Source organism: Primulina tabacum, chromosome 8 (genome assembly GCF_025594145.1).
Source record: "Primulina tabacum isolate GXHZ01 chromosome 8, ASM2559414v2, whole genome shotgun sequence".
Lineage (NCBI taxonomy): Eukaryota > Viridiplantae > Streptophyta > Magnoliopsida > Lamiales > Gesneriaceae > Primulina > Primulina tabacum.
In genome coordinates this window covers 37924560-37941765 of record NC_134557.1, presented here as the reverse complement: position 1 = coordinate 37941765, position 17206 = coordinate 37924560, and the positions used below count along the sequence as shown (strand labels likewise).

At 33.0% G+C, this 17206-nt stretch overlaps 1 protein-coding gene and 1 pseudogene across 1 annotated transcript; one reads left to right on the top strand and one right to left on the bottom strand.

Annotated features, from left to right (window-relative positions):
• Positions 1 to 2029: 2029 nt before the first annotated feature.
• On the top strand, positions 2030 to 3717 carry LOC142552521 (protein ANTAGONIST OF LIKE HETEROCHROMATIN PROTEIN 1-like; annotated as a pseudogene).
• Positions 3718 to 11333: 7616 nt separating this feature from the next.
• LOC142554745 (uncharacterized) lies at positions 11334 to 15870 on the bottom strand. The gene is made up of 4 exons (XM_075665421.1): positions 15855 to 15870; positions 14890 to 15692; positions 13787 to 14794; positions 11334 to 11393 (listed from the first exon to the last, which is right to left on the bottom strand). Exons 1-4 carry the CDS (start codon positions 15868 to 15870, stop codon positions 11334 to 11336), a joined length of 1887 nt encoding a protein of 628 aa, XP_075521536.1.
• Between the last annotated feature and the right edge of the window lie 1336 nt (positions 15871 to 17206).

Sequence of the window (17206 nt, the reverse complement as noted above, 5' to 3'; positions counted from 1 at the left end):
GGCGTGGTCCAAGGAAGGTTAGGGTCATGGGTGGTCGGTGGTTAAGGGCTGGTAGAGTCCTAGGCGGCTAGGAGTCCCAGTGCAACAAGGACACTACAAACACACACACGTGCAGAATTTTAGGTCGACTTCCAGGAAGTTTTTTGTCGGGCTAGGGCAGGTTGTTTGGGCTGGGCTTTGTCAGTAGGATCTTTAGGTGGGTTGGCTAGGTTTTGGTTCAAGGTGGCTCGGGTGCGGCTCGAGTAAATTGGGAGATGGCTCGGCGTGTTCGTCGATGTGTCAAAAACGAGATTTTAAAGACAAAAATTGAATCCATGGGTCCACGGGGGTGGTTCATGACTTGGAAGGGTAGAATAATATTAAAAATGGTATATTTAAAATTTGGGATCAAAATAACGAGTTTTGGATTTAATCGGGATTTAATCGCCGCACGAAACGCTAACAAACGAGTTAATTGAAACGCCTAGTTTTAAGCTTTATAAAATTATGGAAAATTAGGTTTAAGCTTAATTAATTATCAAAAGCCTAAGTTTTTAATTTGGTAATTTTATATTAAGGTTTGGTTTAATTCGGGATCAAAAGCCTAAGTTTTACGTCCAGGGGTAAAACGGTCTTTTTACACTTAGAAATTAGTAAACGTCATGGCAGTGTCCTAAATGCTATTTTATATACTAATATGATTATTTTCAATGATTATGGATGTTTATGAATTTTTATATGTTAAATTATGATTTTTAAATGTCTATGATTTTTATGACTTTAAATTGTACATTTAAAAGATATGTTGCATGCTTGGTTTCAAAAATAAAATGATATTATATGCATGTTTTTATTAAGTGATGGGAATATGGCATGTTGAAGGATGTGAAGGATTGTAACTAAATATGTTGGAAATATCGTGAGGGTTATGGTCCCAGTGGGAGCCCGACGATCGTGTTTCCTTGGATACGGATACAAATATGTGATACGAATACGAATACGTGATACGAATACGAATATGTTAATACGTTGGCCAAGGCCCAGTTGACGGGTGAGAGTGTAGCCGGTGTCCCCGCCGCCCAGTACTGTGGTTACATGTAGATGGATCCATCGCCCAATACGATTAAGAATACGAGTCACAATCACGATCTGAATTCAACAAACACGAGCATGAACATGAACATGAATATGGATACGAATATGGACATGAACACGTATATGGATATGATATGAATATGTTTATGTGATATGTTTAAGATTTTGAAAATGTTTAAGTTTAAAGTTTATGCATTGTCAAGAAAATGATATTTTAAGTACAAGTATTTTTCACTGTTATATGTTAACTGTATTATGTATTACTTGTTATCAAGAATATGACATGTTGAGTCTTTAGACTCACTAGATGTGTATGATGCAGGTGATTATGATGATTATGTTTATGGAGGTCTTGATGGTTGATCTGACTGGACTGAAGGTGCACATAACCCAGAGGACCGACGCTAGTTTTCCGCACTAGATATGATTTATGATTTTAAAGATATTTTACGACAATTTATTCAGGAGTGGTTTTTGAGAGGTTATAGTATGGGCTATACTTTTCAAATAATGTTTTTGAGTTGATAAAATAGTTGGTTGATTTATTTTAAAATGATGTCAAAAATATTTTATGATTCGGCCGAATGCTATGTGAGGTTTGAAAAAAAAAATTACTAGTACTTTTTAAGAAAACAAATAGCATACGTTTCATTTGTCCTCCTCAACTGAGAAACCAGGACCACGTCGAGATGAATTCATTATGCTGGGAGTGAATGAATTAGGGGTGGAAGAGTATTTTATAGAAGGATAGATGTTAGTAGTAATGGTCTACTATAAGATCACAATGGTAGTGGGATAGTGGGTAGTGTGAATGTCATTCAAAGGCTTTATCATTTACTATAAAATGACAATGGTAATGGGATAGTAGGTAGTACTGGGATAGTGGGATGGTGGGATGTGACAATTCGATAGTGGGATGGTGAGATGTGACAACTCGATAGTAGGATGGTGGGATAAAGCTTATCTTTTACTGAATTGATGACATGACAATTCAGTGCCTTTACTTATATGATGGTGGGATGTACCTTTATTTATGGGATAGTGGGAGTGGGATTTGACAATTCGATAGTGTGATATTTGGATGTGACAATTCAGTTCCTTTATTTATAGGATAGTCTGATGTGTATTTATTGGATATGGGATAGTGGGAGTGGGATGTGACAATTCGATAGTGGGATTGTGGGATGTACCTTTATTTATTGGATAGTGGGATGCGACACTGATAGTATTTAATACTAGTGAATGGTGATAGAACTGTTATCTCACCATTTCGTAATCCAACTCAATATGAATTTTCATGAGGGAGGTCCTTCAAATTTTTCTTTCCTTGCATCATCTTCCTCATCTGATGGAGACAAGGAGTCCGATACCATGATAAACAATGAGCTTCAACTCATTGACCAACAACAACAAATGATAACTGCTGCAATGCGGATATTGGCATACGGTGTGGGGGCAGATGCGACAGATGAGTATATTAAAATCGAGGAGTCCACTGCGATTGAAAGTGTAAAGAGATTTTGTCGAGCTACGATAGAGGTGTTTGGCGACTTGTATCTTCGCTCTCCTAACTCCGAGGACATTGAAAGACTTCTCCATATTGGAAAACAACGTGGATTTCCCGGAATGCTTGGAAGCCTCGATTGTATGCATTGGATGTGGAAAAACTGTCCAACGGCCTTGGGCAGGAGAATATACCGGTCGGAGTGGAAGACCAACAATCATTTTGGAGGCTGTAGCTGATTACGACATGTGGATATGGCATACATACTTTGGTTTGTCAGGTTCGAACAACGACATTAATGTGTTGTCAAAATCACATCTCTATGCTAATCTGGCCAATTTAGTGGCTCCTCCTGCTAATTATATCATCCAAGGAAAAGAATACAACATGGGATACTATCTAGCTGATGGTATATATCCAAAGTGGGCCACTTTAGTTCAAACAATTCACAATCCACAAGGTCCAAAGAAGAAATACTTTGCAGCACGACAAGAGAGTTGTAGAAAAGATGTGGAACGAGCATTTGGTCTATTGCAATCAAAATGGGCGATAATCACTGGCCCTGCACGATTCTGGAGCAGACATGTGTTGCATGATATATTGACAACGTGCATTATACTGCATAATATGATTATTGAAGATGAGCGGGATGAGCAGATGCCAATCACATATTATCGCGAAGCACCCATCCCAGAAGTTGAAATGGTGCGTGATGAACACGTCCGATTCCAAGAGTTTCTTGCACGTCATCGTCAAATCAAAGACAAATCGGCTCACTATGCACTCCGAGATGCTCTTATTGACTATTTGTGGGAGGAATACTCTAATTCGGAATATTAATCTTTAAATCATGTGTAGTTTATTATATCGATCTATGTATGTGTTTTAATGTTGTATGCGGCTTGAAATTTGATGTCAAAATAAATGAATTATTTTTTTAAAAAATGAGTCACATTTAATTTAATTTGTTTAATATCATATTACGTAATTAATATTTTTATGTTAAATAATTTGAAATAAAAATATAAAATAAAGAATTTACAAAATTTAGAGAATATGGGTTGGAGAAGATTTTTGAAATAGAGAATTCAATACTCCATTTTGGAGAATAGAGAATGAAAAAATGGAGAATAGGGTTGGACATGCACTTAGCATTGACCTAGTTGGCAAGTTGTAACTACTAACACATGTTCAATGTATCAATATCATAAAATGTGTTGGGTTTATAGTTTTCTCGTGTCCAAATCGCAGAGGATGTTTAAAAATTTTATTTTATTTTGACAATCAAAATGATTGGACACTCGTATGATTTAAATTGAATAAATATACATAGGATGTTTAGTAATATACTTTTAGTGAGTTTTTCACTTGGCTCCATCTACGCCGGTATAAGTGGACGTAGCTCTTGTTGTAAATCCCTACGTACATTCTTCAAGTCTCATTTCTTCAATCTCTTAATCCAGTCCATGACTGAAAGATTAGTTTCTCTTCAAAATTGCACTAGTAATTTTGCAGAGCTTTTAACTTATGAGAGCAAAAATCAAAAGACGGCTCAAGAACTTAATGTCTTGGAGTTGGTCGAATTTTGAGACAAAATTAGAGAGGATTTTTTGAAAATTTGAACCTGAATGGAGGCTAGTGTTAATCACCTCCTTTACTTAGTTGTGTAAGCTTGACCTAATTTACATAAAAATATATTTAGGTTCCATAATTAACATTAATGGGCTTGATTAATTAATTGAAATAGTCCAACTAGTTTAATTAATTAATCAAAGTCCATTAAGAACTTTAATTATTTAATATGTTGGGCTTGTATATCTACAAACCCATCAAACATATCTCCTACTATATATTTAATAAACTCAACTTTTGAGTTTAATAAATTAATTTTCAAATTTTATAAATTCAACTTCTTAAATTTACTATCTCATAAATTCAACTCCTTGAATTTATTTTTTCAAAATTTAATTATCATAAATTCAACTCCTTGAATTTTCTCTATCATAATTATATATAAATTCAACTCCTTGAACTTATTCTCTTAATGGAAACAAATGATCCAGTGCTTGTGTGACCCCTCTATGGTTCAGGGATACAGCTAGCCGTGGGTTCACAACTCTTATGATTCAGGACACTTTTCCTTTATTCGGGCTAACCATAATTCGCTCACATTCTATGCACCAATATTTGATAATGAGAATGTCAAAAACTATTTTTCTGATTAAACCCATCGAATCATGGTAAGAGCGTCTAGTAGCATCGTCCCATGATTCGTTAGTTATCATTGATAGTGCCTGCAAGAACCAGTCAGTTATGATTAACATAGTACAGTCCCTTCAACTAATATATCTCAATTGATCAATCTGCAATCATTGGTTCATCGAATGTTGCATATTAGATTCGATAGCTATGTGATACGATCATGAAATATTCATATTGTCATAACATGCACAACTAGAGAACTCTTTCTCTAATGTACTTCTCACACGATCTGGCCAGATATTTCATGTACTATTATTTCGTTAGATCACATAGGATATCAACACCCGTAGGTGAGCGGTGAATTTCCGACTACAATGCACTGGCTCCTACATATTTCACAATTGCACCCCAACTTCTCCACCTTGTGATCATCCTGACGGAGTCAATAAACGAGTCAAATTACAATCCTAGTATGTAGGGCCTCAGTGTTGTCCCATGTCGTAAACGTACAATCACAACAACATACTTTTCCTCTCGACGAATGATAACCATTTGGAAAGTTCGAGGGAGGGTTGTTCAGTACAATCATTGTATGACTACCCATCTGCATAATTGAACATCTCTATGCCCTTACCATGAAGTTCAATACACAACATCACATATGCTAGTCTCAGCGACCTTTATCCTTATTTTTAGGTGGCTGAATCGATTATGAATGAATTTAGAATATACAATGTTTACAAATGAGTTTCAAGATCGAATTACGATTCATTTGTATTAAAGTATAATCATGGACTTATCTATGATGATTGCAAGGGTATACATAGGGGTGATCACGGTGCGGTTTTGCGTTTTTTTTTTAAAAAAATTCAAACCAAATTGCCATATGCGGTCGGTTAGTATTTTGAAAAATTAATCGCATTTTTACATGAAAATTATCCTTGCGGTTTGAGCGGTTTCAAGCTGTTGCGATCGGTTTACGGTTTTTTTAATGAAAAATATTAGCATATATTCTAATTTATTTGAAAACAACAACAATATATTGTCTTCAAATATAAAATATAATTGAAAGCATATAAAAATCAAAATAGATAAAACAATAATTTCAAAACTAAGTTAACAATTTAATAACGCAATACATTCACAACAAATGACATTTACATTATTTTATACTTTTTTTAAATTTCAAACTTCAAACAAAATATTGTAGCAAAAGAAATAAATATTTTAATAAAAGACTAATATGAAGAATAGTTAATAAAAGATAAGTTTTATTTGTAAGAATAATAATTTTGAAGAGAGTTGAGATATAATGAATGATGACTTCTTTATTTGAATATCTTGTTTACAATTATTATAATTCTAGGCCCAATATTATGGCAAGCAATTTAGGCGGTGCGGTTTAGTGTGTTCTCGACAAAAAAATAACCGTTATGATTAATATTTTTAATCGTGGTTTTTATAAAATATTATGAAAAACAGTGTGGTGCAATTCGGTTCGGGCGGTTCGGACGATTAATAAAAAATTTGATCACCTCTAGGTATACAAATAAAGCAGAATGAACCCATAAAAAATTAAATTATATTAAAATAAAGATAGTTTATTACACTTGAGTCTATAAATTTTCTAGCCAACTTTTAGCTTGCAGAGCATTTACTCTAACAAAATGCACATCCCATAGGTTTCTTTAAACTGAATAATGAAAATTAGAAGAAGTATGCAAGACATTCACAAACCAAATAATTTGTGAGAACCCGAATTTCCATCATTTCCAGCATTTCAGTAGCAATGCAAAATTTTCAGCAGGAGATAATATTTCAGAAGCTGGTACTTTTCCAGCAGAGTAGAATCCAGCAGCAGACAGCAGATAAAAATCCAGTAGCAGAAGATTAGAATCCAGCAGACAGTTACTGATTCAGCTTAGACTTGTAACTGAAGCATTAACATGGAATAAAAGCTGTTAATGGCAGATTATGGTCATTAATAGGGAGGCTAACCGTCAGAATTTGACCTATAAATAACACCCTCAAGTCTCTGAGATTGTTGTTACACAATTCTTGAGTTATCACTTGAAAATTTAGCTAAGAGAGGGTATTTTAGAGCTGTAAAAACCAGTAGCGAGGCAACCAAATTTCCAGTAGACTTCAACCGAAACTCTAGCAAATTACGGTAAGTGAGCTTATGTATAAATATCTTGAATCCAGTTTGATGATTTATGTTTTAAAGCAAAGTTTCTGTATGATCGATTTCTGATATCTGATTTTGAAGCATTGAAACTTAGTTAACTAATGGTAGGAATATATATTCTGAACATTACTGATTACTGATTACTGGCCTCACCCCTTAGAGGAGAGAACATATAGGGGACTGATATCAGTTTAGCCATAAAATTCACGAACGTGTTCAGTGCTTACTTGTTAAATTCCTGATTTCTGATTACTGATTACTGATTTCTGAATACTGAATACTGATTCCTGTTTCTGAAAATTAGAATTTCTGTATATTATTCGTATTATTGTTTCTGTATGAAAATGATTTCGAAAACTGAGAGTTACTCCCGCCCCCGCTTACTGAGTAACAACCATATCACTCACCCACCAAATTCATCTCAGATAAGAGCGAGGAAGAATTACTAGATGAAGAAGAACAACATCAGTTTTGGGGCTGGTGAAGAAGATTGTTATTTTTCTCAGTATTATGTTCGGTTTTACATTTTCGCTGTTGAACATTTGAGTTTGTATCAGACATTGAGATATTCAGTATTTATGAATTAAAAGACTGGTTTTTGAATTTTGTACTTCTGAGGCTTGTTGTTTTCGAATGAAAATTTGAAGAGCAACGCCGGTGTCAACCAACCCCCGTCCCGGGGCGTGACATAATTCATCTCAATCACAGACAAAAGACACGAACTCGAATATGACGTAATTTTTAGTAAATCGACAAGTGTTCAATCTTATATATACGTTGTTTTTTGAAAAATTAACTAATATCGGTTTTATTGACTAATCAAATAAATTTCACCGAATAAACAAGCAAAAATAGAATATCAATACTATATTAAATTTCAAGAAAAACCAACAACAATATAATCATATTTTATTAAATCACCCTAGTAATGCATGTAATTCTAAAGAATTACTAATTTATGATATTGACGGAAATATATATTTCTATAAGGATCATCTGAAAAGTTATTATCTTATTAATTTAGTAAACTGACTCAAGTCCGTCATGACCGAGAAAAAATATTATTTTAGATATATTATTAATTTATAGAGCGTTAAATTATAGATATTTTACTATCACTTAAATAAGTTGTATTCCCTATAGATTTTACATTGAGAGATAAGGTTTTTTTTGTTAAATACAGTAGTTTCGCCCCTAATTTTCAAAATGTAATAAATAAGATGAATTTTAAAATTATAAGAATCTGCTGACACGGACCAGGGCCGGACCTAATTTGAGGGCTCCGCCTCAGGTCCATCCGAGAAAGGAGCCCTCAATTTTTTATTATGTTAGGTTAGGTGTAACTTACTACTTCAAATTAGTGTTATCTTTTTAATCATAACCAACTTATAACCCACTTATATAAAATGCACAAAACTATTTGTTGGTCTTTTTTAAATCTCTAATATATTAAAAAGCATGTCTTATATGAGACGATCTCATAGATTTGTAAGACGGGTCGATCCGATTCATATACGTAATGAAAAATAATAATTTTAATATAATATATTATATTTTTCATGATTCGGATACAAAAATTTGAATTGTGAAACTGTCTCATATGAATTTTTGTGAATATTAAATGGGCTTTCAAATTTTCCTAATGGAGAAGAATTCTCAACACAGAGAACGAGAAGGAATGGAGAAAAGTACAAAGAATTTAATAACGCACAGAAGAACGATAGAAGAACAAGAAGCAAAGAAGAACGAGACACCATTAATTCTCGAAAACGGAGATATATTTCCAATATTGAACAAAAAAAGGTATGCATCCAATACACATAAGAAGTTTGCAAATATGAAATAGTCTATGCAAATTTTATTGATTAAGTGCGTAGTTATTACATGCAAGAGTTGATTTCTATGATAGAACATGTTTTGATTTATTTGGTTGTGATTGATGTTTGGTCTTTGTTAATAAATAGGTATTTTAATTTTATGAATTGTGATGTTGTATTATTTGTGACTTATCTTGAATTTTTATCGCTGGGGAATTCTTTTGTTGGTGGAAGTATTATAATGTAATGATGCTCAAATTTAATTGAGATAGATTATTTAATTTGGAAAATGGATGGGTTTATTTCTCCACAAATATTTTTGAAAAATTGATGGTCATATATTCAACAACACCACCAACACCAACGACAACAAAATATCAATTCATTCTGATATATTTTTAATATTTTTTAGATATAAATTAGTAAACATTTGGTTTACTAATTTTAAAAAAATTTCTCGAATTTTTATTGAATAACTTCACAAAAAGATTAAAAAAAACTTTACAAAATTCACACACCCAACAAAAATCCTGACTAAAATTATTGTCCCATGGTGAAAATTACAATTTTACTCTTGTAAATTAATTTATTTTTGGGATTTTAGGAACTTGTTAAATTTGGTTTGGATTTTATCTTTTTTTCCCCACTCGAAATGATTTTGTTTATACTTCAGACCGTCAGAGAATTCAGAACGAGGGTTTGAAGTAAACTTATCATATGGTCCCATATCAATGCATGAAGACCGTTGAGTAAACTTATCATATGATCTCATATCAAGCTTGACATATACCTAATCGGAACATTATATCAGAACGAGGGTTGCAGCATCATGCGATATGAACATTGGTCTCCTGTTAGATAGTTCATCCACAAGAAATAACTTTAGATATTTAAAATACCTAAAAAAATGTATTTCATGTTTGCCAACTATTGTGCAACCTCAATTGACATAAATTATAGTGATCTCAAAGTTTGAATCTATTCAAAACATGGTAAATACAGTGGTGTCAATATAAAACTATCATGAAATAAATAAAGAATATTTTACAGAAAAAATTTTGAGTAGGTCTCTTGTGTGACGGTCTCACGAATCTTTATCTGTGAGATGGGTTAACCCTATCGATATTCACAATAAAAGTAACACTCTTAGCATAAAAAGTAAAACTTTTTAATGGATGACACAAATAAGAGATTCGTCTCACAAAATACGACCCGTGAGACCGTCTCACACAAGTTTTTGCCAAAAAATATATAGTGTTACAATCATGTTTCTTGTACATTTATTCTAATAAAAAGGTTGTCACACAAAAACATGGAAAGAACCACTTTATATGATTTGTAACTTGACCAATTGTATGCAAATTTTACAAGAATCTCGGCATCCAATTTCACACCTCAATCCATTGTGCATAATGAAGCAAGAACCAAAAATATCGATTGACTCAAATCTTGATAGGTTTATTTTTCACCCTAAATTATCAAAGCAAAAGAAAACCTCTGAAATATCTTAAAGTTCATATGTTTTAGGATGAAATATATTTTACTACGGTTAAAAATGTATAAATTCAAATATTTATATGATTTCTTAGCCTGCTTGGCTTATTCAATATAAACAAGTTCAAAACATCCTTTTATAAACGGGTCTCGTAATAATCCAAAAATAAAATAAACCAATGGTACTAAATACAGTAATACATATAATAAGTATACAAAAATGTAACTCTAGAATATATTTACATTTTATTCTAATTTTGTGTAAGACTTGCCACTTTACCGAAAGCTATAACTGATGAAAATTGTGTAAGTTAAATCTTTAAACTGTATTATAACACAAGCGTCATGGTTCGATCATTCTGCTAACAAAAATAATTATTTCACTCAACATTCCGATATTCGACCTTTTAATATGTACAATTACAAAATATTTACCTTTATTATCCAATATTATTTAAGGAATGGGCTCAGATTAATTTGGGCTGATTTTGGTTTAATTTCACCCGCCGGTTCATTGTGCTTTAATATAAGACACTATAAAATGAGCCTTTTGTTTTATATGTTGTTTCAATTTTTTTTATTACAGACTTTTTGGATGAAATTAAAAAATAATATATTTATATGGTACCTACAATTTTGGTTTTGATTTTAACAATAATTTTTTGGGGGGCGGCGGCGGCGGTGGGGGCGGTCGTTAAGATTGAACATTTGTTATTTTACCAAAAATATATTTGATGATAATAATACAATTCAATTATTTTAAATCATACAGTATCACAAAAAAAATCATGTTTCAATTTTTATACCCAACATAGACAATCATTGTCCTCCAACAATCTCTCTCTCAATATTACAGGTCTTGCATCCATGTGAGTTGAATCTATGATATTGGCTCTGATATCAATTTTAAGAACGAGCTTTTGCTGCTTTAAAACAAATAACAACTTGTGGTAATAATACAATTCAAACATTTTACAATTTGCCACAGTATAATGCAATTGATCTTTTGATTGTTTGAGTATGCAATCACGTCATTCACTGTATCTCACATGCACTACTCACATTGTATTCCACTCCGAGCAATGATTTTTCTTGCACTCCCCATTACTCGAACCTAGTACATTCATGCCAAATACACAAGTTATTAGATGTGAGTGAAACCACTGTGAGAAGTGGAATAACACTATGAGTTATACACATGAGATATCGTGATGAATGTGATTGCATACACAAAATATCAATAGGTGTGTGCCATTACAAACTATCCAAGTATCGCTTTTCGATTGTTCTACTCAGTATGAACAATTATTTCACCTCAATATCATTAATAAAAGACAAATTTGTACAACAAAAAGAAAAAATAAAAGATAAATTTTGGAAAAATTATCTAATGAACCTAAGAGCATGTGCAACGGCCTATGAAGCCGGGAGAATCATCGTCCATTGCAATTCCTCAATCTCCAAGGGCCGAAGACCTCGCACGCGGATGTTTCCACGTGCGAAGATGTAGGTGGGTCCAACACAGAGTCTCTGTTCTGTGAAGAGCCCACCTTTTTTTTAAAAAACTTTAAAAAAGCTGGACGACCAAATTGTTATGATTGTTTGAGATCCAATATAAAGACAAATGAGATCGGGTTTGTATTTCAATGGTCTCACCTCTTGCCGAATTAGTCGGTTCCCTGGCTTCGATCCTCCTCCCCACGTGTGTTATAATAAAAAAAAATAGCAAGACAAATATGGCCGTTATTAATTTTTAATAAATAAAAGTTTATTTAAAATTTAAAATATATTAAAAATTATAAAAAATCTTAAAAAAAATAATAAATCATGAAAAATATAGAAAATTTTATATAAAAAAATCATAACAACTATAATTTACAAACATGCACGGAGTGTGTCACCGTTGTGCTTCAATCAAGAGATTCAAGCCGTGCACATGGATATAAACGAAAAGAAAAAAATCGAGAATGTGTTGTCAAAATTGAAAGATTATATAAAAATTACTTCACCAATAGTCCCGTCCATATGCGAGCAAGATTATCGAAGACGATTCCGAACGAAGAGATCTTTCTTTTTGAGAATTGTGGAAGATTTACAAACCGATGTTTGTTAATTTTTCTAACTGAGAGACGTAACCAATAAGCTCAGATTGTCATCACTTCATAATGTCACAGTTGTGGTATGATTGCTTGCAATTTTAATCCATGCCGTCATCTCGGTATATGTCAGTAAATTTGATTTTAAATAATTTTGTATAAAAAAATATAGACACTGTGAAAATTAAAAATTCTAGAAATCATTTTTTATATACATATTATATATATATGGCCATCTTTCCTAATCATGTATGTCGCTAATAACCAATCAGCAGCTTTTGACTGAGTACCCAATAATGGAATTTTGCACGTGAAAAAACTGAGTTAATTTAATTTAATAACAATATTTAAATTGAGGTAGTGATGTTATGATCACGTACTTTCAAATAAAACAAGAGAAGAAATTAAATAATATATTTCTTGCATATGATTTCGATTGTAACCTAATACTTCATGTTTTCGGGAATTTAATATGTAATTATTATGATTTTAAAAAAATAATAATATGAAGGATTATGTTATAATCAGTCGGCCATATGAATACAATAATCGTACGAGAAAATAAATTAAATAACTATAGTATAAACTAAAATAGGATTTTGACCTTCTACTTAATCAAAATTTTGTTTTTATATAATACAACGGTTTTTTTTTACTCGTTGAATTTGATTTTCGATGTATCATTGATATGACACAGAATATTGCTGATATATATGTTTAAATTGAGAACTTAAGAGAATTAAACTAAATAATTTTTTTAAAAAAAACAATTTTTTACACTAACACCAAAATTTGACATTCAGGACAACAAAATTTAATATAGATCAACTTATATGACTATTAGAATTCTCTGTTCACGTGTGACTATTGTTAAGATTGGAACTTAGACATAACTCAACCCCAAAAGCTAGCTCAAGGGGAGAGCATTGTCCAAAACTATATAAACAACTCCGATGTATTTTATCCAACCGATGTGAGGACAACTAACACACCTTCTTCACGCCCATGAATGAACATTTGGAGCGTGAAGTTTACAAATGACCCAATTATGAACAGACCAACACATAATGATGGAACATGAGCTCTGATACCATATTAGGATTGGAACTTAGACCCAACTCAACCCAAAAACTAGCTCAAGGGGGGAGGATTGTTCAAGACCATATATACAACTTTCAGGTATTTTATCCAACCGATTTGAGACAACTAACACCTATATACTTTAAAACAGTTTTGATATCATGCACACCTACCGTGCACACAGGGACGGATCCAGGAATAAAAGTTGGGAGGGGCTTGAAGTCAATATGATAAGTTATATATTATTAAAAAAAAATTTACATTATATCGTTCAACGAAGTTGTGCCCTACGAGATTTTAAAACATAAAATTCATCAATAATAGAATTTACATCAATATGTTTAGCTAAATCTCGTTCAATATAGAATGTCAAACAATCGGCAAGAAAGTCATCCTCCATTTTATTGCGAAGTGCCGTCTTCACATGCTTCATTGCTGAAAAAGCCCGCTCAGTAGTGGCAGTAGACACATGTAATGTCAAAACAAGATGAATCAATCTAGTCAACATAACATAAACACTTGACCGTCCACTCTCGGTCAATTGCTGACACAACTCAACAAGTGTAGAAACCTTTAAATTCTGCATCACATCAAGTTTATAATGTATCAATTCATACTTCAAAGCAACAATTTCTAGATCTGTGAAATCTCCAGGATAAAACTTCTTCGCAAGCTTGCAAATATCATCACTGTTAAATGAGTCAAATGAATTTTTAGGATCTAAAGCTGTACTAAGAGAAAGAAGTTCCACCGATGACTCATTGAACCGAGTATTTAACTCCATCAAAATGAAATCTATTGCTGCATTAAAAACATCAAAGTGGTAATGATGTTCTATTGTAGTTTGCCGACAGCAACGTCCAATCTTATATAGACAATCAAGGTCAGGTACATCAATTTCATTTCTTGAGCAAAAAACTTTAACTTCCTGAAGAAATTCATTCCACCCACATTCTCTAAATTCTTGAAGGCAAGTTTTGGTAGTAGTGACAAATGTAATAGCAGTCAAAATGTCTTGAGATTTTCTTTGAAGAATTTGACAAAGAGTATCTGTTGTTCTCATAATTTTATGCATTAAGTGCAAAATAAACACAAATTCAAAGCTTTCCATGTTTCTGTAAATCCCCCGAACTTCAGCCTTAACTCTTCCATTTGGAGAATAATCACTGAGAACTTCAAAAACTTTGCAAGTAGCAGTGTACATACCTATCAAGCTTTTTACCGAATCATAGTGAGAACTCCAACGAGTAGCTCCTGCTCGTTGCAAATTACCAATCTGGTTTGCACCACTTCCAGAATCACGATCTCCAATTGACAACATATACTCAATTTCATTTCTCTGTGCAGTATGTAATTCAGCAATGCGCTTAGTAGAAGAAGTGACAATATTAACAATATTGTCCAAATGAGAAAGAATTCCCAAATAACACTAACATCCTTAGCTGCAGAAACCAATGTCAGTTGTAAACGATGTGCAAAACAGTGGACATAGTATGCATAGGGACAATCTTTGAGAAATAATGCTTGAAGTCCATTCCACTCTCCACGCATATTGCTAGTATCATCATATCCTTGGCCTCTGATTTTCTTAACATGGAGATCATGATGAACAAGAACATTTGATATCTCATTTTTCAAATTCATTGAGGTAGTGTCACTAACACTTTTGATGGCAAAAAATCTTTCTGTCAAAATCCCATGATTGTTCACAAACCTCAATATAATGGCCATTTGCTCTCGTTTAGATATATCTCGGGCTTCATCAACAAGAATACAGAAGTATTTATCTCCAACTTCTTCACGAACCATCTGTCGTACTCTATTGGCCATAATATGTAAAATCTCTTTCTGAATTTGTGGAGAGATATATTGGGCATTTTTTGGAGCATTCTCAAGCACAACTTCATCAATTTCTATATTCATTTTTGCAAAAGCCTTCACCAATTCAAGAAAATTTCCACGATTAGATGAAGATAGAGATTCATCGTTACCTCTAAAAGCACAACCTTGAAGTGCTAGCCAACGAACAGCTACAATTGAGGTGCTCAAACGCAGACGATTTTTCTCTTTTTCCTCTTTATATTGTGCATGCATCACTTTATCAATATGTTGTGAGGGCCTCATCAAATTTTCAGCCCTTCTCTCACACATAGTATGAGGTGAAGAAGCTGCAGAACCAATATGGGCAAGAAAAGCACATGTTTTTCCTTGGTTTACCCTTTTCCAATTGTCAAATCCTTCATTGACCAATGCCGAGATATTAGATGAATTAACATCATTTAGGAAAAGAAAACAATAGAAACAATATGCCTTATTTGTTGAAGGCGAATACTCCAACCAATAAAATTTCTGAAACCATTTTTTCTGAAAACGACGATTCTGGCTTCCAAATTTTGTACCTGGATACTCCAACATATCTGGTTTAAGGCCCCATATTTAGATATGAACGTCTTATCTCATCTCGTACATTAACATGATATTCACATATCTGTTTTCTTTTTCCTGGATCTCGTTCAGTAAAAGTAGACGAAGACTGATGATCGTCTCTAGGAGAGGAACATGAAGGAATTTGGATATTGGGAAATAGAAGACTTTCACTGGATTGATGTTGCATTGTAAGGACCGTAGGAATTGAAGTATCTTCACTAGCTTGACGATCTCTCTTCTTAAAAAAAGAGGATATCAATGTTTTTCCTTTCTTTGCAGCAGATTGATATTCCATTTTGAAATAGTTCAATTTATAATCATAAACAAGAATAAAATAATTATTAACAAAATAAACAAGTAATAGTCACTCAACAACTCAACAACAAACAATCAAGAAACCACAAATCACACACAGAGAAGCTATAAAAAACAAAATAAAAAATGTATAGTCGATTCTTACCTGGATTGTTGCCTTGCCGATGAGCAATTCGATTTCTTCGGGAGTCCGCAATTCTATTCTGTCGCTAAAGGGCTTGGGACTTGGGAGAGAAATTTTGTAGAATTGAGGTGGGGTGAATCAGAGGATAAATTTGGTCTCATCCTTGTAAATGGACGGGACTTGATTGGACTAAGACATTGATGTACGACGGTTTTTGAAACAATAGCGACGGTTTTTCAAAAAACAGTCGCTAATAGCGACTGTTATTAGCGACTGTTTGAATAAACCGTCACTAGTAGAGACGGTGCAATTAAAACCGTCGCCGATCCAGATCGGCGGCGGTTTTACTAAAACCGTCGCAAATATTAGCGACGGTTTTTCAAAAACCGTCGCTAAATTATTAAAAAAGTGGGCTGGGCTACAGCCCAGTACAGCCCTAGAATACATCCGTCTCTGCGTGCACATCTTTGTGAGCACCGATGAGGTGTCACTCGCCTATTGGATGTGCAATTTTTCTATATTTCATCACATCCAATAGGTGAATGACACATCATCGGTGCTCACAAATGTGTGCACGGTAGGTGTGCAGGATATCAAAACTGTACTTTAAAAATATTTTTTCTAATTCATAAAACTTGATATTTTAAATATAAAATTATAAAACAAAAAAATTATATACTCAAATCCTTGATATTAGGACAAATATTTGTGTGAAAATGATATATATATATATATTTATTGAGACGAATTAATAAGTCTAAGTCTAAGCTTCATGTAATAATTAATTTATTTTTATTGATGATAATTAAACCAAGTTGCCCTACTGTCTATTATTATACAAAGAATAATTATCTGTCTATCAGATTGTCATATCTTTAAGTTAAT

Bases quoted from the DNA above. Each gene is read 5' to 3' on its own strand.
- LOC142554745 (XM_075665421.1), bottom strand. The intron at 14,795-14,889 runs GTTAGTGTTATT...CATACTGCACAG, and splicing joins TGGTTTCTGCAGCTAAGGAT to AGAAATGAAATTGAGTATAT. The intron at 11,394-13,786 runs GTAAATTCTATT...TGAATGTACTAG, and splicing joins ATTTAGCTAAACATATTGAT to GTTCGAGTAATGGGGAGTGC.